The sequence below is a fragment of the Anabas testudineus genome, chromosome 16 (assembly GCF_900324465.2).
Source record: "Anabas testudineus chromosome 16, fAnaTes1.2, whole genome shotgun sequence".
NCBI lineage: Eukaryota > Metazoa > Chordata > Actinopteri > Anabantiformes > Anabantidae > Anabas > Anabas testudineus.
Window position 1 is genome coordinate 21,370,683 of NC_046625.1, and position 21,336 is coordinate 21,392,018.

Genomic DNA, 21,336 nt, shown 5'->3' on the forward strand with positions numbered 1-21,336 from the left:
TGAAGGAGCTGCAGCAAACCAACCAGTCAGTCGATACAGCGGCTTAGCTAGTGGATGACTTTGATTCAGCGGGCCCAGATGGTGCAATGAAAAGCCAATACTGAGCTGGAACTCGTGCAAGCCCAGTGCATTCGCACACCTACAGTAATCACAGCGCTTACTGATGGCCGGTCAGTTGGGAGGCCAGCTCAACACATAGCCAGATATTCCATTAGCGGGGCTTGTAAGACACTTGCCAGCAGTGTTATCAACCAGTCTGAGATGGACAGCTACTGTTCTGATATACTTTAATTAGCCGCAGCAGTGTGCTCTGGGTGTTTCTTTAGGTGTGTCTTTAATCAGATGTGTGCACTGGCTGAAGATGTATAGCACAAATCAACAGTTTCCTGTTTTCCAAGATACTGCAAACTGCTAAATACACCTTGTGGTGTAGAACAGTAGTTAAATTAACAGGACAAGCATTAAAATGATTCATATGACATACATTTATAATTATTTGCACATTCACAATTTTACATGTTCAGTATTATTTCCAGAGGAATCTACTAAAATATTTAATATAATGGCTTATTGCAAATAAAAAAGGATAAACAGAAAATCAAAGATGGTACGTTGGTAATCTAAGTGATAATTGCACACCTGAAACATGAGTTTAACTGTATTTCATGGGCTCAGGTCATACTCTATTGTATCCTCTTTTCTTTCTCAAAGAAAAACCTCTCCCCATCCTTTCATTTGTCTCCACAATGACGTGCATCACAGCCTTCACATTAATCACCAGTCTGTCGCTCCTTTCTCTCCTCCTCCTCCTGGTCTCAATTTATTCACATTCCGCTCTTTCCCCTTCCTTTACCGTGAATCACGCCTAATTAGGCGCTCTCTAGATCTGATTTTCATAAAAGGCTTGGGGGAAGGGGAGGATTTGGTTATGACAATTATTTTTCATATATGGAACAGGGACAAAGGATAAATGGTTATTAGTATTGCACCTTAATGTAAATCACCAAAAGATCCTGCTTTGATTGGGATTTTACAAAGAGATGACGGAATATGTGGGTCAAAATGAACATTAGATTTGATAAAAAATAAAGCAGCGTGTTTCTCTATTTTGAAAATTTAAAAAAACACTAGAGTTTCAACTATATACCACATAGTAAGTGGTAAATGTATTACACTATAATGACAGGCTGTTTTTCCATGTAGAAGGGACTGAGTTTGCATCTGGCTCACGCTGTACTGCAGTAGACCAATATACTGTACTCCTTTGTTCCAATTACTGGCTACCATGGTTGCAAAAGCAGCACCCTTCAGTGGATCCATATTAAAAGCAAGCAGGAACAAACTAACAAGCATGTTAGGAATGAACAGTATATGCACAGGAGAGGAATTAAAAGACAGTGAACAAAAAAAAAACAAAAAAACTCTGAGCAACGTTAAAGGTTAAAATCATTCAAACATTTTATCACCAGCACAAATAGAAAAATGAGCATCTGCTTGAAGCACACTTACATCGTTCAATTTCTAGGGACCAAAAAAATGATATCTTACATTATTTAGAACGTATGTGCCCACCGTCCCATTAAGAGCAGCAGAACCTGCCTGAGGGTGGACGCAGGGGGCGAGAAAACATTGGTTCAGGTGTGGAAGATCCGGTGACGTCCCTGTTATACTAATACACACACACACGCACACACACGCACACACATATTCATGTACACTGATGATCTGCCATATTGAGTGGGCCCTATTGTTTACGGCCCCCTGGACAGGGTCTCCAGATGGCAGGGTGCCTATTATTGCGGCCCCCACTGCGAGGGTCCCACTGCGTTTGTGTGTGTGCGTGTGGGTCCATGTGTTTAAATGTGAATGTGTGTATATGCAAATACAGAGATACAGGGAGAAATATGTTCAGGGTCCATACGACTGTATTTTTGTGCATTTGTGTATAAACATACTGTATGGCTCCAGGGCAGGCCGCGTGTGTGTGTGTGTGTCTGTGTGTGTAATGGTGAGCCAGAGGCAACATACAGTGAGAGGCCAGTGTGGCATTCCTTCAAAGGCCTCATCAGAGCCTTTTCCCCTACAAAGGAGAATGCAGTGTGTGTTCCTCCAGGGGATTAGCTCAGCCTCGGTCATTAGGCCTCAGCCAAATAGCCCTGAGGAGACACCGGCTGGATCTATAGCATGAAACGCATACAACACTCACACAGCTGTATACCAGGCCCAGCTCATGAATATCATTACATAGTAATATGATAACTAGTAATAAGTAACTACCCAGGGATAAAGCTCGGCATCACACGTGTTTAACTGAGGGCGTCTCGGCAATTTTACTGATTCTTCTTGTTCCTTTTGTGCAGGTCGTTGACTAATTATATCAATTATTTTGATTTGATTTTCTGGTGTGAAAAAGGTGAAGATACAGAGGAAGTTTGTCAAGTTAAGATCATTTTAAAAATATTTTTTATCTCTATTAGCTCTCATTGATGACTGCGCACCACCTCTGACCTTTGTCGCTGCTGCAGAGGAGGAAACCAGCATCAATACTGCAATCAATCTTCACAGGTCACTGAGGTTGGTAATAAAGAGATTGTGCGTAACAGGATTATGGCAAATTGAATGGACTGGTGATTTATTACCATCACAAAAATCAAATAATTGTCATTTGAATTACACGCAAAAAAAACTAAGACTGTGCACAAATTAATTTGCAAGAATGAACCAGCGTTTTATTTGGGCTCTGGAGCACAGTGTAATGACAAGAGAGGGACAATGACTCTAAAACAACTACAGTGGAAATAAAGGCTGCAAATAGAAAGACATTTTTGGAAATTGTAAATGGAGGATTGGCTGTGGCTTAGTTTGGAGCTGAAACACTCTGCCCATTAATCAGCCAGTTGATAGAAAATATTTCAGCAACCGATTTGGCATCATACTGTAGAATATGACTTGTTTTGTTTTGTCTTTCCACTGATCATACCGATTACGTCTGTATTACTTCTGTGTACTGATTGTCCTATTTAAAGCCTTTGGAATGTTTCATGTTGTTTTTCTGCTGTTTGGTTTTAATACATCAAATTGAAATAAAAAAAAAAACAGTTCATCAAATTTACACGCAGAACAAATAGAACAATAACAAACTACAGAAACTTTAAGTTGTGGTATATTTCCCAGTGTTGCAGTGACTTATCAGGACTGGAGAAACAATCTACACAGTTTACCTGCAGACGTGCTGCGAAGCCTCTCGTTGTACACTGACATTTCAACACAATAATGCATTCATCTGTTCAGATGCCACGGTGTGTACTTCAAGCTGCTGCTGCTGCTGCTGCTGCAGTTTTGATGGCAATCATTTGACTTTTAGCATTTGGACAAACGCAGGACTGATTCTTTTGTCATGTAGCATCACAGTATCCAAACACTCAGAGAAATTCAAACTTGTGTACTGTGATACTCATGACATGATTCCATCTCCAGCCTATAATATTTTTTATTAGTTGACTCTCCCGTTTCCATCATCATCATTCTTCGCACAGCATTGCTCTCCTTTCTGTTCCCCTTTTTCACTCAGTGATAAATTATTTACCCACACTGTGGATCTACAAGCTTTCAATGCGTCGCAGTTGCTGAGCCACATCGCCAAGGGGTGGAGGAAAGGGGGCTGGTGAGACGGGTGGCCGAGCATTTTTACGAAAGAGCAAGCAAGCAAGGCGAAAATGCAGCACTTTCCAAAGGTCATCGCCACCCTCCGGGTCTCCTGTGATATTTTCATTACTGAGGTGAAAAACAGCCGCTCCGCAGCACTCAGCTCTCTGTGTACGTGCACCACCTTCAGGCCTGTAGCAGGAATCCCCAGTGGCAGTACCACTGTATGTGGTAAAGCACGATGCAGGAGGGAGGAAGGTGGACGTTTTAGGTGTGTGTGTGTGTGTGTGTGTGTGTGTGTGTGTGTGTGTGTGTAGAGGTGTGTCGGGGAGAGAAAGTGAGGCGAAATTAAAGACATAAAACACATAAGAGAAAAAGAGTAAAGGAGAAAGAGGGGAGATATAAAATATAAAACCAAATGAGAGAGAAAAGGAAAAAGAAACAGAAAGGAAAGGTAGGAGATGAAGGAAGGAAGAGAGATGGAGAGAAAGGAGGAGAAATAAGTGGCTTCATTACAGTGACATGTCTCCTGCTAAAGCTGGGAATCAGATAGGCTCTGATTGTTTTTTTTCTCAGATATACCACAATCTCACTGATCTCCAAACACTGCTGTAATTGGATTCTTCTGGGATGATCAGGAAAAAAGTCTTATTAACTGCTGTTTCTTTTTTTCTTCTTCTTCTTCTTCTTTTTTTTTTTTGTCTGACTAAACAACAGGACAAAGAGAAGGAGAGATGATGACCTAACAGATACTGTTAGGATTTCTGTAAAGACGTATGATAAGAAATTGTCTTCTAATAATTAGGTTTTCATTTATTAGGTGTATCACACACTTTGATGGTGAAATACAGATTGATTACATTAGTGTGATGAATTTGCATTTCAACATTGATTTATTTCCAGCCAGGAGATTCACTGATGTTGAAGTTGTAGATGCTTCTTTAAAAAGTCGCCCCGCTGTTTCCACTACGTTGAGATCTTTAGTATTCCTGCATCATCACTCAGGGGAACACTTTGACATTTTGGGAAATATGCTTATTTGCTTTTTTTTTTTTTTTTTTGAGTTAGACGAGAAGATTGATTGCACTCTCTGTTAAATGTAAGACTACAACCAGCAGTTAGTGTAAAAGTTAAAACGTGTATCTGTGAAATAAATTGTCATGTTTACCCCTTTTACTTTTACTCCTGCCTCTTTTCAAATAACACATATTTTTTCAAACTACTATTAAAGGTGAGGTTCAGAAAATGAATGTGTTAAAATGAATCACACGTGCAGGGTGGGATCAGATGGGTGGGTAAGGGTGGCACAAGTCCTGTCCCCATAAATCAGACTGCCCACCCGTGGTTCTCCTCCACCAGAGTCAGAAGGTGTTAACAGGTACTTAACATAAGAGAACTGACTGAATTTGATTTATTATAATAATATTATCTTTGTTAACAACAATATAGAAATGATAATAATAAATTATAATTCATTATATTCTCGTCACTTCTACTCAACTGTAGATATAATTTATTGTTATCATTTCTTATCCACAATCATAATGTTGCTTATTTGACTTCTACACTGAACAAAACATTATAATTTCTAGTGTTTTATAGTCTCCTAAAAAGATCATTTCAACTGTGTAAAATCTGATGTTCTGGCCAACAAAAAATCATCAACAAAACGGTAGCAGATTTTTATGACGATGACTCTTGAGAGTCACAGAAACTACTTTCAAGAGAGTAAATTACACTGAGGCCTCCGATTCAGTCGTAACCGATCAAGTAGTGATCCCACATACTCCATGTGTTTGAATTGAACCTTTATTAATGCCAGAGAATATTGCTGGAAAAGCTTCATGAATATTTGTTGCCTTCTCATAATAAATTGCTGTGTGTAATTTATTTGGGGAGATGCTGTTTAAAAACAATAACAACAGCTGATTGTTCTCTGTGTTGGTGATCAGTAATCAGAGGTCAGTGTTTTTCCACTGTGTGTGCTGTGCAAACAAAATAAAAACAAACATTTGCTATTGAAATTGATTGCATACCCAAATAACAAAATCATTTCTTCTTTTAATTATATCGTACTTTGTGCTTTCCTCATATAACCCTGCAGTAATTATTGTCACGGAAGGTGTGTCAAATTGATGTTAAAACGCTACAGCTTACTGTTAATTAATTCTTCCTTTGAAATGGCATTAAACCCCCAGTGCAAACGTAAATCCCCACTTGCCGTAGTAAACTCTTACAGGGATGGTGACGAGCATGTAAAACGGGCCGAGCAAAACAACTTTGGTTCATCTGAACGGGTTCATTTAAAAGCTTTTATCCGTTAATATTATTTTCCTTTCCTCCCCTTGGCCACAGGGTGAGGAAGCTGACAAGAGGGGGGAAGACGGATGGTAGAGAGGACTTTTAAATTCTGCTCTCTCCAACAATCCCAGTTTTTTTTTTTTCTATTTTTTAATTTTTTCTTCTTCTTCATTTCCTTTGATTCTATGTCTGCCGTCTCTCTTTTTACTGCCCGAGCCTTTATTCTGCTGCCAATCCTTTAAAAGCTTCCACTAGATGCTCAAATCAGCTGATGTGCCTCTGATGCCAGCACCTGTTAGAAATTCTTGCAGAGCATCTATTGATCTTCTGGGCCAGAACCATCTCTCTGTCTTTTTCCATGTCTGCCTCTCTGTCCCAGCAAACAGGCCCCCGGGGAGTTGGTCTATCCCTGGTGGTTCAAGGCTTTTATCGAGGCTGGCACATCTCTGGCCCTTCACCAGCACCAACATCTGTTAGCACCCCTTAGCCACCATTTCCATTCAGATTCGACACACATTAATCTCTCTCTTTCTTTCTCTAGACAACATGCTGCCAACTTCTGTGGTGCAATAAGTGGAGTTGATAATGTCTCTGTATACCCCAACAAAAAGATGAGGTGGTGCAAAGCCAGCGTTTCCATTCTTCAAACACCAGTTTCATTGCCAGTAATTCCTGGTTCCCAATGTTTTTAATAGTGTTTTTCTGGGGGTAAGCCCGCTGGAAAATAGGCACAAGGATGCAATTCATGAGCAGGACATACAGCCCCTACTCCCACACCAGAAATGTTGGCCTTGACACCAGATTTCCAGGTGGGATCAGTTATGGTCACAATGAAATGCTGGTATCATTTTGTGAGTTCTGTCTAAAGAGCTTGAGAAAAACCGGACCATTTTCGAACCCATACTGTCAGCGTCAGTGTAAAACACCTGCAAGAAAAAGGACAGGGTTTCTGTTAGGTCCAATATCAACCCACGTGTAGCAATATTTGATGCCTAGATCAAAGATGTAGGAAACCTCAGATGATACTAAGGATGGGTGAGTCAGCACCTTTCAGTCAGACATTTGAGTCCAGTGTAAAACATTCTGTGCTTTAACCACAACTTAAAGGTCCAACACAGCGGCTGTCGTTGTGATGCTATTTCACATAATGCTTGAGACACTGCTAGTGGTATGGTACTGCTGCTTGTGTTGTCTTATCATATCACATAACCACAGGATGCCCAATTCAAGTCCAGCTGGGGCCCCTCTTCTTCCATGTTTCCTGTCTGCCTCCTCACTTCTATTAAATCAATGCAAAATGCCCAAAAGACATAAAATAAAATAAACATTACTCTAATCATGACACAGAGTAACATACGTGTGGAGAGAAAGTCAGAGTGGAACTAACAAGGTGTTGACATCGTGCTTTAAAACCATACATGTCTGAGTCAGAGATATTAACATTGAGTAAACTCTTTATAATCTCTAGGTGTTAAATCGTTGTTTGTGATCATCGGCCTTCACTCTCTACTCTGCTACAGATTTCATCTGGTTTTCTTGCTTATCATTTTCTTTCAGCCTTCCCCTTCCCCTCTTTCATTTTCTTCCTCCCTTGCTCCATTTGTTCCACTGTCACCATTTCACTCCCCTCTGCTGTTTCACAGCTCTCCCCTCCAATCTTGCTCCCTTTCTTTTGATTGACCACCATTTCAGTAGCAGTGGCCAAGGTTATTTGGCAGCCGCTACAGAGCACATTTGTTTGTCCCTTCTCTGCAACTGAAGAAGACACTCTGCTATTCTAATGGACTCCAGAAGAGAGAGTCCTTTGAAACGGTTTAAAAAGAAGGCCATCAGAGTCCTTTCTCTCTTTCCTCTCTCCTTCTCAACCTTTGTAGACTTTGACAAAGGAGTCTCTGTGTCTGCCATGGGACCAGATGTACCCAGGCTGTAGACAGGATGCTGGAAACCTTTACAGTTCTCCTGCTATAGGACATTAAGGATAGCAGCTTTGCATATTGGCAGCTCCAAAAGGCTGTGAGAGGTGACTGAAAATTGTGTTTCTAGTGAAACATAAAGAATGTAAGATTAGTATTTAACTAGCTCCTGTTCTTCAACAAGGACTGGCCGTGATACCGTACAATAAAACCAAAGTTATGTTTCAGTTCAAGCTGCTGAAATTCATTACATCTGACATCTGACTCAGGTGTTGAAGAAGATTTAAGAGATTTCCTTCTGAACAGGTGACACAGATGTTGTTTCTTCTCTGGGTGTTGTGGAGCTGAGAAGGTGTCACATTGTTAGAATCCATATAAATTAGTAATAACATAAAAAAGTATCCTTATATATTTCCCTCCTTTGATTAGTGAACACAGCATAAACTTACTGCTATAACCTACTCAAGGCTCATAATCTACAATAATTGAGACACGAGAGATAAAAGACGTGGAACGATCCCACTGTTGAAGGCATCATCATTTGATTAGTGACCATTAGGAGTCACTTTCTTCTTCAGCTGTCCCGTGCAGTTTAATCCAGCTCACTGGCTCACAGTGTCGCCCTGTATCCCTGCTGCTTGATGCACACAATAGAAAGCGATCCAGAGTTGGGCTGAAGTCATGCAGGGGTCAGCAGCTCCCTCGTGAATGTTTCCTCTGATGTGCTGCCTGTCTGGATTCTACTAAGTGGGAAAGTGAAGGGTGGGGGTGAAGAAGTGTAATGTGTTATATCCTTTACATTCTGTCCCTGGTAACATTATGCTAACCTAATTTATTGTGCGGCATCATATGTCCAAGACCCTGTGTTGGAAACTTCCTGTGAAACTTTGTCTCACGCTCTCTACTCGTAGAGAGGTTTGACACTTTAGTTCAGGATTCTTTGTTGCCTGTAAAACCAAAATACACACAAGAAAACAGACAAACTCGAGCCTTTCAAGTTAAAACAGAAAATTCTGCAAATGTACCGACTACAGCTGAAGTACATTGTGGCGCAGTCGGCACAGCTAGACGAGACGTGGCAATTTCCAATCAGTGGTGCTGTTGATGATGATTAACTGCATCGCTTCTCCAACCCACAAACTGTTTTCTGCGTGACTGTAGGTGAACTTTATTAAGAAGAAACGTGTCAGATAAAATGAAGCAGTCAGCTGGTCCAAATGTCACTGGTCCCCTGTTCTTACAGATGTTCTTACAGAACATCCCAGAGCTGTACAGCGTAACAGTTTCTCAAGTTCCTGCATTTACGAAGGTGGTGTCATCGCTCAGAGGAGCGTGGAGTGGAGCTGAGGATCCTGTCTGCACCTCCTGTTGCTCTTTTCCCTTTCGCTTTCTTCTCTCGCATCCAACAACAGTAAGCTCATTAAACAGCGAGCAAGCTGACATTTCACCCTAACTTCCCCCTGCTCCCCCCACACTCTCTCTTTCTTCCCGTTATGAAGTGGAGGAATCAGGCTCAAAGGTAGCCACGCAAACTCTTTGAGAGGACCGGCTCGCCTGGAAAGCAGGCGTTTTGATGAGCTTGTCACTCCGTCACCCCAAACATGCCTCATTAGTAGTTCAGTCTTAACACCTATCTGCATCCATCTCTTCCCATTACGCGCACACACACACACAAACAGTTTCTTTCTCTCTCTGTCTCCCAGCTCCCTCTCTGGCCCCCCTCCTGTTTTTCAGCGCTAATTAGCTGGCTTCTCCCTCTTCTGTGCTTCCCCAGTCACATCTCAAAGGGAGACGGATATGATTTTTCTTTAACCCAAAGGCCAACTTAATCAGCTGAATTAATGACTTTATTACCCGTTAGGCTCCAGGCCATGCAACACTTTTCTCTCCAATGCCCAACGCTCCTCTCTCCATCTCTCTCCCACTCCTTCTTTTACCCCCTGCAGGAATTTTTACATTTCAAAAATGTAAGACAACAGAAAGCGAGGCACAGATACCAGAGGATGGGTGGCAGGAAGATACGAGGAGAATCAACATTTTGATGTTAACATAATCAAATTGTATCTTTTTTAAGCACCCGTGGAATATCTGGCCATATCTGAAGGAACAACAAGTACTGTATGAATTTTCTTTTTTGGGACATCAGTAACAACCATTGTGTCATTTTATTATGTTACGTTAATTAGCACCTGTGTCTTTCAAAGATGGTAAATACACACACACACACACACACACACACACACACACACACACACACAAAGACTAGAGCCCTAAAGAAAATTACTGCCGAGCTCCACATCAAAACTCTCCTTTTTTAAATAGCTAAAATACGGTAATTAGTTGACACATCAGTGTCTGTTGGTAGATATATTACCACGAGTGAAAAACACCACTGATAAGGAGATGCGCCATTAGTCTTCTCATTTACTTGACAAACTCTAACTGAGCCCAAGGCCTATACATTGAATTAGGTTCATCTGGTGACAACAAAATAATGAGGTGGTTCTGCAACTAGAGACTGGCCTTGGTAACTCGTTTCTTATTGCTGCAAAGCTGTCAGACAGATTATTTTGTGCAGACGACTACATGGGAACAAAATTACAAATGCACACTTTAATGGATTTATCTACAGCAAAGCTGCACTGTACCTGCTATATCCTGAGAAAATGGACCTCATGTGCTCTGTTTTGGATATTTTATGGCTGACATGGATGTTGTTGCTAAGTTTTAAGCCTAAAACTGATAATCTGAGCACCATGAAGGTCTGTAGAAAAGATCATCTTATTCCAGTTAGGTAAACTTGGGTGGTTTAGACAGTAAAAGCAGCAGTGGCAGTTCTAGACCGTGTGGCTTCCAACAAAAAAATCCCATTCTTCTGCTATTTAATCAGACAAAATAAATCAGATAAACAATTAAAAATAACAGTTATAACTCTGGTGTTAGCATAAAAATGTATGTGAAAAAGAAACAAAAACATACAGAAACACATTTTCTATAAATAAAAATGAAAAAGTAATTATTTGTATATTTAGTATATTTACCATTCCATAAATATTTAGTATTATTTATTATTTAGTTTATTGTCTTCCTGGATGCCAAATCATCAGTTAGGATCATAAGTAGTGTAGATGTTTTACAAATCTTTACTGTGATCCATATTGTGATACTTTTTTTTTAAATTCATATATTTCTGGTGATTAAAAATATACCTCACATGATTTTCTCTATTATCGATCTGATACTTTGCAACACCATCTGAAGAATAATATTTGACTGCCAGGCATAATAAACAAAGACACAGTAATGTGCTAAATTTGGCCGCAAGCTACAGTGCAGTTCTTCCAATCGACACCATTCCAAACAGTGATGGTAGCACTATTGACAGAACTAGAACTGCAGGTGAATTGTCAGTGGATGTTAAATATTCATTAGCAGTTTATGCCACCTTGGAAGAGGAAGACAATTATACGTGTGAAAAATTACATGTGGATTATTCATTGGGAGTTAGGACTTCATTTCCATCTGTGAGTTCACTCTATGTATATATCCTGTTTATTACCATAAATAATGACCACAATGAAGACTGCAAAGATATTTACAATATAGTAAAGCTTTTATTCATTTTACATAATCAACTGTTTGGATGATCAATTAAAAAACATGCACATTCTCACCTACACATATGACGAGAGCTTCAATGTGATACTTACAACAGCACCAACAGCTTTTTAAAAAAAAAAAAAAAACGATAATGTTTTATTTCGAAACATCTCACCCGAACGCAAACACGGCACGTCAGCAGCAGTGCTGAGATGCAAGGTGTGAGTGATGGTTTTGTTCCACTCAGTTTTGCAAGAAACTGCTTTATACAGTAGCTCCTGTCCCCCAGGACCTATTAGTCAATTACACCTGAGCGCTGCTGCTTAATATGGGCTGAAAACATGCCTGAGTTGCCAGCATCAAACACTTCCTTTGCTGTACATTCTTCCTGTGGTATACAGTAATGAGAGGAGCAGAGGGGGCACATGTGTATGACTGGCATTCAGGAACAAAAAAAAGAAGGGAGGAATTATTCATTAGCTCTCTGTTTCGCTCTTTCAGCCTCCCTCCTGATCCTCGTGTTCAACAACTCCAGGGCAAATGCAGAATTGCAAATGAGGTCCCGGAAAAATTGAATTAATTGGCCATCCTCTCAGGCTTCTTGTAAAAGTTCGGGGTGATGTGTCAATGATTCCTCCAGAACTCCAAACAGCACCGAGCAGGAAAAAAACAAAAAACAACAAAACAGAAAAGAAGTGGAGCAAAGTGCTCCATGAAAACAAATCTACCCTCTGCGCGTCAATTAACAGAGCAGAACTTTCTGAGCTGACTTCTCCAAACTGCACAGTAACTCGCTCAGTGGCTCACACACAGCTGTCACTTCGCCCTCTCTGCGATTTCATACGCGTTCACTTTCAATCACAACAATGGCCTGTGGGATGTTAGTGGCTTTAAAGCCTGAGTAACGGCTTTGCTGCAGTTTCTCCTTCAGCATCACAAGCGGAAAATAACTTTAGGACTTTGCAGCATATAGCGAGGAGAAAGAGAGAAAGAATGTCCTGGATTACTGCATAAATTATTCATGAAATGTGATGGTGATCTTTAACAAAGTCAAAATGATTAACAAACACGAATTACTAAGTAGATAAAACACAGAGATATTAAATTATGCCACTACTGTCTTTATGATAATTTTTTTGTTATGGGTATCTCATGATTCAATTCTTGGTTTCATCATGCTTAATCAGACATTAAGTCTCTACAGTCATGTTTTCAGATCTTTAAAGTTGCTCCAAAGAGCTGTGAGCACACAAGTGTACTTCCTGTATTGTGTGGAGCAGGCCATGAGGAAAGTGCATCCAGCATCCCAGCATTTGTCTTAACACGCCATCTAGTGTTGTGTTAAAGTATTACAAAGTAATAGACAATAGGTTCAATATGTTAGGACTAAAAAAAAAACCTTAAAACCAAACAGACTTAATAAATTGATTCAGTAATGTTTTTTGATTACACAATGAAGTGCATTGGCCATTTGTTTGATCTTGAATTAATAATCAGTTTGTGAATATGAATTGATCATTTACATTTTTAAATAATGAAAATAAGTGATTCATGTTCAGATATCCTGCGTCGTGAGATGTAACAATGTAAGGATGATGTTTTAATTGTCATATTTAAAATTCTGTTGTGAAAACTGAATTGAAAGCACCGTGGAATACTGTAACAATGCATCGCATTTTATACAGTTATTTAGACCAATGTTTTACATTCAAAGATAAATCCTTAATAATTGTTAAATATTATGGAAAATGGGTGGTTGTCTTTAATAAGGTCTAATAAATACACAGTAGGATTAACAAAGTTTGATTTATTTTCAAAAATAAGATCTGAATGTAAATATCTGTACAAATGACTAGAAAATAAAAGCCTGAGCATCATAGAATTTCAGATTAGTCTCATTGTGGGTGCAGGTATCCTAATGCTATAAACAAAACACACCTGGTCAGAGTACAGAGAGATATTTACATGCAAACATGAGCCACACTGCACATGTGTTCTCTGGATAGACAAACACCCGAACACGAACTGCCAGCCTCATATGGTCGCCACGGCAACACACTATTTCCTCACAGAAGGGAGACCTACACAGGAAGTGACAAGACACGCAGGGCATGAAATTTCCTCAAAGCAGCACTTGAATTTCTGATAAACAGAGACAGCTGAAACTGGTCACTGTGCATTCCTGAACCTTTAAATGCTCAGATAAACTATGAATTCAATACACAAAATAACTAGAGAGGGGTGCTGTATGATGTTATTCAAATGTGTAATTTGTCACCAGGTCAGGACACAGCAGAGAATACAAAATGGTGCACAAAGTGGATATGTTATTCTTGAGTCTTTGTAGGGAAATTCTCCTCTCTCTTGGGACATCTGAGGTCAGGATCTGCTACAATACACTGCACACTGCCAGGGATTTGTTGTTATAGGCCTGAAGTACTATGCAAACAGAATATTTTCACAGGCAAAAGGGTGAGTTTGTGGTGCTGCCTTGGGTTTCACACACTGCAGTATGTACAGACCTCTGTGTGCTGCACATTTATGGTCATATATTAGTTATAATATCCAGTTTTTTCAAGGAAACAAGGGCCAGACAGACAGATTTGTTCTGAAGCCACTACAGTTCTGTTCTGGTTGTATCTATCAGGTCATTTTTGTGACAAACATGAACAGTTAAAAATCTGTATGCAGGAGTATAAGTAGTCTGTTCAAAACATATCTTACCTGAGGCAGGTGGCAAAGGCTCTACGAGCATTGCAATGCAGGAAGTTTATGGGGAAACCTTTGAAAGTGTGTCCATCTGGCACCGCCCTCCTCACTGCATCCTGAAACTCCTCGTTACCACAGGAGACACCTGTGCAGCGCTCCAGCTCATAGGCTGACAAGGCAGAAGAGAGCAGATAGGACAGGTGGTCGTCCCACACTGTCGCCAGCCCCAGGTCCTGGAGGACAGAGTATTTTAAAGTACATTTAAAATAGTTAATTTCCCAATTACGATTTACAATATAGGTTTATATTCTATTCAACTTGTAATTTTGAAATATATCCTTAATACAATTTGGACTTTTTTTCAGAAGCAGGAAATTTGGGCCACTGAGGGACTATCTAAACAATAGCTTTTACTTATCATTGGCTAAGAGCATAATGACAAGTAACAGCTCATTTCTACATTTTCAGTCCAGCATTGTGTTTTACCTTCCTGTGCTCAGAGACCAGGTAGCGCATCTCCAGCTCCAGCTGGTTGCTGGTAGCAGCAGGATCCAAAGTCGGGGCACACAGCGGAGGAAGAGGGGGCAGTGAGGTGGTGGAGCCCGGGGCACAAACAGACTTCAGAGCCTCTTCACTCATCGCCTTCCACCTAGACTGATTCTGAAGGAAGAAAACTTCAGCATTTAGCTGATGCTCTCCTTTAGGCTCACCTTTTCTATTCACACAGTAGAACCACTACACCCTTGATGGTGGATGGAGGGGGAGGCATTGGTGCCTCACTTTAAGGCAGTGCTTCTCGGTGCGATGCTGGGGGGCGGTGCGTGTGACACCAGGAAACATGCTTTTTGGTCGTACTTGAATATGCGCGTATGCGCACTGCACAGAGCGGGAGGTTTGAAATGTAGTGAACAAACCCTCAAGAGACACCAACGAAAAATATTTAACAGGGATGAAAAGAAAGAGAGAAGAGAGAGAGGTAATGAGAGAAATGAAAGTCACCTGAAAGACGAGGAAATATGACAAATGTTATGTAGCTCTCGGCTTGGCTACGGTGGGAGACGATCGGTAGGTATACTGTGTCGTGGGGAGGGGGGGGCGTAACAGAAAATAATTGAGAAGCACTGCTTTAAGGTAACGTGACAGGACAGCAGTTACTGATGAATTAAAATGTTACAGATCAAATTTCCCTACTCAAATAGTGGTCCCTTGTCTGATGACTGTGACAACCATTCAGTCATAAGCCCACTGCCCTGTGCTACATCTGCCCACTATCCATTAAATTAAATCTTCTCAGACCCATCTGATACACAGCATAAATTTTATTTATTGAAATTATTTTTATATTGAAACTCATTTGACCAAATTGACTATTAACTCAATATATGTGAGTGATAGAAATGTGAACAGCATAACGATATTTCAGTGGAACATTTTCAACACAGAAGTGCCTTAATAATGAATAAATACAACAAAGGACTATGAAAGTTTGGGGTCACTTTAAAATGTCCTTGTTTTCATAATAAATTCAGATTTGATAACATTAGAGTGATCAGAAACATAGTGTAGACATTCTTAATGTAATAAGTGACTGTAGTAGCTTGAATTAGCTGTTTATTAATGGAATATCCGTTTAGACAAACAGAGGCCCCTCATCAGCAAACATCAGTCCTGTGTTTGAATGGAAAGTAGAAAACCATTTTACAAACCTGTTACCACATGTTTTAATGGAAAACAATGACTTTTCTGAGTGACCACAACCCTTTCAGATGGTATTGCAACATTAATTTAGTCACTTCGGTGATGACAGTGGGGAGAAGTGTAAGGGACTTCATGCTTTTACCTGAAAGTCAAAGACACAAAGATCCACAGCATCAGACGGCTGGCAATTAGCCAGGAAGGTCTGGTGGTTGAAGATGCAGCCTACAGTGCGATAGGGTGATGATGGTTTGGGCTGGGGGGCCAGGGGTGGGGCATCTGGATCTATGGGCCGATGAAGGTATCTGACAACACAAAAAAGATAACAGGCATACTGAGCCCCATTACAAACCAACTAAGAAACAGCTGTTGTGAGTGAATAAAATAACAATGTGAAATTATTATTTGCACAATTATATTGTATAAATAGATTATAACATGTGGTAAATCAAATAAATGAAATGTTAGACATGTTAGTATCCTAAAATACTTCATAAAAGTTCACCACAGTACTAGAACACCACAGTGGAAATTCTAGTTCGATATCAGAGGGACGGGTGGGGGGTGGGGGGTAGTAAAAGAAGGTGACTTGTAACCTGTGTGCTGTGAGGCTCTCCCAGAAAGTAATGCTCCCATCTGTACCGCGGGTTAGGACCCAGGTGTGTGGCACTCCCTTGGCTTTTGTGCCCACACATACATATGAATCCAGGCCAAAGCCCAGCAGGAGGCTACACAGCAGGGTGGCGTGGTCCTCACAGTCCCCCTGCGGAGGACAGACAGAGATGCGTTCAGATGCTCCCGGGAATGAAAGGCGTTTAGAATTCTTCTAACATTAGCTATGAATGATGTACCTGTATCTGACTCCTATTACACTCACATTATAGCTTTGCACTTCAAGGGGAACAGATTCTGTAAATCATTTTCATGAGTATCACATCCAAAGCTGTAAGGGTGCAACATGTTCTTTTAAATGTGGTGGCACTGCACTCTGCTTCACCAAGGAATACCATTGACCCCTGAAAGCTATTAAGTGAACCGCTGCGCTGAGATTATTTTATATTTATGTACAGTATACTGCTCCTAAAGGACTAGGATTTACTTCCATACTAATCTATTTTTAGTTTTTCTTATAAACAGGCTATAGTGCAAACGTGTAGGACCAAGTATATGACTATCAAAGTCTACAAATTACACAAACTATTACAACTTGTATATTGTTTTTTTAATGCCATTTTGGCTTCTCTGCCTTTAATGACTCCACTTAGATGGAATCTGACAAAATTAACAGAAGCTGTTAAGAAACAATAAGCGGGGAAAAAAAAAGGGTGTGACCCTTAAGTACCCACATTTCAAGAACAGATAATTGGACAGATTTACTGGTGTCTTCACACTATACCTGTTGCTCATCTTATTCTTCATGCCACTACAAATGTGAACTAATAGAAACTCAATATCCTGCAAACACTGTTAGCCTTTCCTAAAAGAAAAGAAAGGTCTGCTGGAGAGGAAACAGGCTCTATAGTGATCAAATCCTCCATGACAAGAAACAGCTCTTATTTCACTTGTACAATTTTTCCAGTGAAGAAGCTCTGGTTGAACAAGGGATTGCTACTGCTGCTGTGTGTGCTGGTTCAGGCTACGGGTGAGTCAGAATGATAGATGTTCCCCAGAAGTGATACTGTGGACGGCAGCCTCAGAACAGGCTGGGGACTGATGAGGCTGAATTAATTTTCTCTGGAATGAAACTCATAAATCACAACTGACGTGGACCACTTTGTGAGAGTTGTGTTGTGTCTGTCTTGCCAGCCGAGAGGCAGGAAACATTTATCCTGTGGTGGTCTGGGAAATTCGGCACTATCTACTTGAGAGATGAAAATGTATTAGTCAGGCAACTCTGCGTAAATCCTTCTTCCTCAGAAATGACACAACTGGTAGTACTCAGAAATGCAGTCGATATAATCGCAGGGAAACAGAGTTTCTGTGGCGGAACAAAATCTTCCCTTATAGGGCATGAATGGGATTTTCTTCATTGATGTAATGCATTCACTAAACTTCTACGCATCTATCACACAGAGCACGGCTTGCAAAAGATTTAAAGTAGTGCTGATACTGAGAGCAGGAGAAGCACATCATCTGCTCACAATAGTCTGAAGGAGACAATTAATCAATCAACTAATCAATGGACCAACAAACCGACCACAAAGTCACTGGATGATAGAAATTCAAGAATAGATTGGTTGCAGAAGTGTCCATGTGGCATTCAGAGGTCATGAACTGCACAGGTGAACACTAGTGGCCCACAATCTGTACTGTCCCTGAACATCTCACAACACTGATGATCTAAACTCTGTAATGTGTGTTGCAGTTCTGCCTTCCAGAACCATGCCATGAGATGTGGATGTGAATGACTGTATCATGGTTTCAGTATTAGAACCCTTACAGCACTAGATCTGTGTGGGTGAAGGGTGAAAGGAGGGTGACCTGATGTAAATCAAAGGAAAAATATGTAAAGAGAGTAAAGAGGTTACCAAGAAAGGTTTTTCAATTTATTCTTCAGTTGCATTTCCATTAAATGACAGAGAGAAGTTCATGATATGATGCCTTGTGTTAAAGGCTTTTTGTTGTTCACAATGTTGCTCACGCCAGTATGTGATTTAAGAATTGTATATAGGTTTTAAACACAATACATTCTGGAGCATGTTGTTTAGTTAAAACATTTTTTTAAGAAATAATTTTTAACAATTTATCCATGCCACATTTTCTCATTAGCACTACAGTATAGGACTGTTAGAGAAACAAATAAAGGCTGCACTAGCAATATCAATAATTAATAGTCATAACATGACTATGCTGCTGTTGAAGAGAGTCCAAATGGAAAATTTGGATAACTGCCTTACACATATTCAAAGATGGCATGTCACAGATAAGGTGATACACAAAAACTACTGATACAGCCAACTCCTCCAGAAACGGCTCACTTTACTGGTCAGAAAATAAACAGTATGCTGAGGTCTGTTATAGCTCGCACTGTATTTTAGTTCTAACTAAGGCAAAAATATCTATGGAATTTCTTCTGAATTTCACATTCATCCATTTAGTAGACCAAATGAAAAACAGGATTTGTATGATTTCTATTTAAAGCTGCAGTGTCTTCTCATGAAGCCATTTCTCCTTACCTTCCCTCTACACAGGAAAGCCATCAAAGTGCACCACTGCTCCTGCTTCCCTCCTCCTCCTCCCACCACCGGGGCCTTCTCGTGGGCCAGTAGACTGACAAAGCGAGCCGCCTGTCGAGGACTCTCCAGCAGCCGGCCCGCCCTCAGGACGCGGACGTAGGAGCACACTGGTCTGTTGACGCCATTCTCATCCTGCATAATGCCCAAGTATCAAAACCACAGGTATGACTATCATGAGTTCAGGATTCATTAATCCCTACAGTAGCTCGCAATATGAGAAGACTGCACATTAAAAAACCTACGTATGAGTGGAAAACTGTGTCTGAGTATACATTCTCTTCTCTCACTGCACATTGTTTCTCTTAATAACACTATGTGAATTTAGGCAAACCTGTGCAAAGATCTTGACCATTTTGGACTTGTGTGATGGTCGGATCTCAAGGAACTCCCTCCACCACTGTTTGGCATAAACCAAGAAGAGCCTCTCCTTCTCTGCCGTCCTTTGCCTCTCCAGTGATTGCTGAATAAAAAATAGACAGTAACATCATACTCTTGATATAGCGCTTTTACATTTCTATCATGATATTGCCTCTGAGGACGACTGATTGTTCACAGCATCAATGGAATTTTGTTGTACTCATTCACTGTTTGTTTACAGCGGCTCCTTTTATTCATAAATAATAAAGCAGATGAATAAACAGGGGATAAACTCCAGTGTGCTGACCTGTGTGCTGATGATGTCTGTGCTCAGAGTCTCAGTGAGAGGAGGGTAAAGCTCCAGACTGACAGTCAAAACACCAGCTGGTACTTTACATTCACTTCCTAATGACACACACACATACACATGCTACTGAAAGCTGTGGCCACATCACTTAAGCGCATAGGTGGTACAAGTACTCAAGTAAAACACAAACACAAGTAAAACACAAGTATTTGTCTTATGAAGTACTCAATACAAGTAGAAGTATGATTCCAAATTTAAGTACATACTCTAAAAAATGTACTCCACTAAGAAAACTATGTATTTTAAACGCTATTTCAATTTGATGAGGTTGATGGCATGATTGTACAACAAGAGTCGAGGTTAGTTCAAACTTTATGGCAAAAAACTAAGTGATCATTAGAAAAAATAAATGAATACATAAACAAAGACAACGATTTGTGTTACTTCAGACATGTGGTGTGGAACAAACACAGCAGCTGGGAAATGAGCAGTGGATTTTAACCAGTACAAGTACTAAGAGCTGCTTCATTCATATTTATACATAACCATTTATTAGTTGGTTATATTCTGTATTAAGAATCGAGATCTGCAAAGCATGTAGTAACTTAAGCTTAAATGAAGTGGAGTAAAAGTAATGTTACTGTATCATGAAACAGAAATAATCCAGTAACATGCAAGTTCCTCGAAACCCTATTTAAAAATTGTACAATGTTTGAGCAAATGTTCTCCTGGAAAAGAGCAGATGCCTTAATAAAAAAAACTTGAGAGTATCCTTATTAATGTGACAACAGCTAATTTTTATTATTATTTTTTTTTCTGCAGATCCCATCCCAGGGCCAGGACTCTGATATACACTATAGAAATAATGAGATATTAAAGAATCAAATATTGTTTAGCTCCTCAAATTATTTTTTGTGTTACTTAAATTTAAAACACAAAAAGCTCTGGTATAGAAACTATGTTGACATATTCAGCATCCAAGCATTTGCATCCAATAATTCAAGCTGTACCCCAATGGGAGGACTGTTGCAGTGCAATAGTGGTGTATTAGCAACTGGATAGTTTAAATTAATAAATAAATTTATATTAGCACAGTTGCATTCAGGTACACTGAATGTGTAGTTTTTCCCTTAAGAGGAAAGACTATGTTTGTTAGATTTAGGTGAGCTCCAATTAACTTCATCTCAAGGACAACTACTCTACTCTAGCAATAAACTGCAATAAATGCTCTTATATGAAGAAGTGGTATAAATAAAATAAAATGAATTAATTATTCATTATTGAATTCACTGCAGCAACATCACGCTTCCTCACCAACTCCCATGAGCTCTACAGCGAAACATGTCTTTCCACTGGGTGAACTGAGAACTGCCCTCCAGTCCAGGAAGTAGGACGAGACCAGTGTTGTCTCACTAGAGGTGTCTGTCTTGATTAGCACCAAGTGAACCGGGTCACACATAGACAGCATGGTGGTCGCATCCACCATTTTGGTACCTTCTCCTACAATGAAGTGATGACATGATTCAGAACTCATTTGTGGGTTAAAACAGTAAATACAAAAAACACACATGAA

At 40.1% G+C, this 21,336-nt stretch overlaps 1 protein-coding gene across 2 annotated transcripts in view; it reads right to left on the minus strand.

Annotated features, from left to right (window-relative positions):
* Positions 1-13,245: 13,245 nt before the first annotated feature.
* The window catches only part of cep76 (centrosomal protein 76), a 9,710-nt gene continuing 1,619 nt past the window's right edge, over positions 13,246-21,336 (minus strand). For both annotated transcript variants that reach the window (XM_026373341.1, XM_026373340.1), the window contains exons 5-13: positions 21,078-21,263; positions 19,764-19,861; positions 19,431-19,559; positions 19,040-19,231; positions 16,460-16,626; positions 16,009-16,168; positions 14,655-14,828; positions 14,184-14,401; positions 13,246-13,540 (exon numbers count right to left, since the gene is read on the minus strand). In XM_026373341.1, coding sequence (XP_026229126.1) covers positions 13,402-13,540; positions 14,184-14,401; positions 14,655-14,828; positions 16,009-16,168; positions 16,460-16,626; positions 19,040-19,231; positions 19,431-19,559; positions 19,764-19,861; positions 21,078-21,263 — 1,463 coding nt within the window. In that variant the 3' untranslated portion in view covers positions 13,246-13,401. The remainder of the gene's footprint in view (positions 13,541-14,183; positions 14,402-14,654; positions 14,829-16,008; positions 16,169-16,459; positions 16,627-19,039; positions 19,232-19,430; positions 19,560-19,763; positions 19,862-21,077; positions 21,264-21,336) is intronic.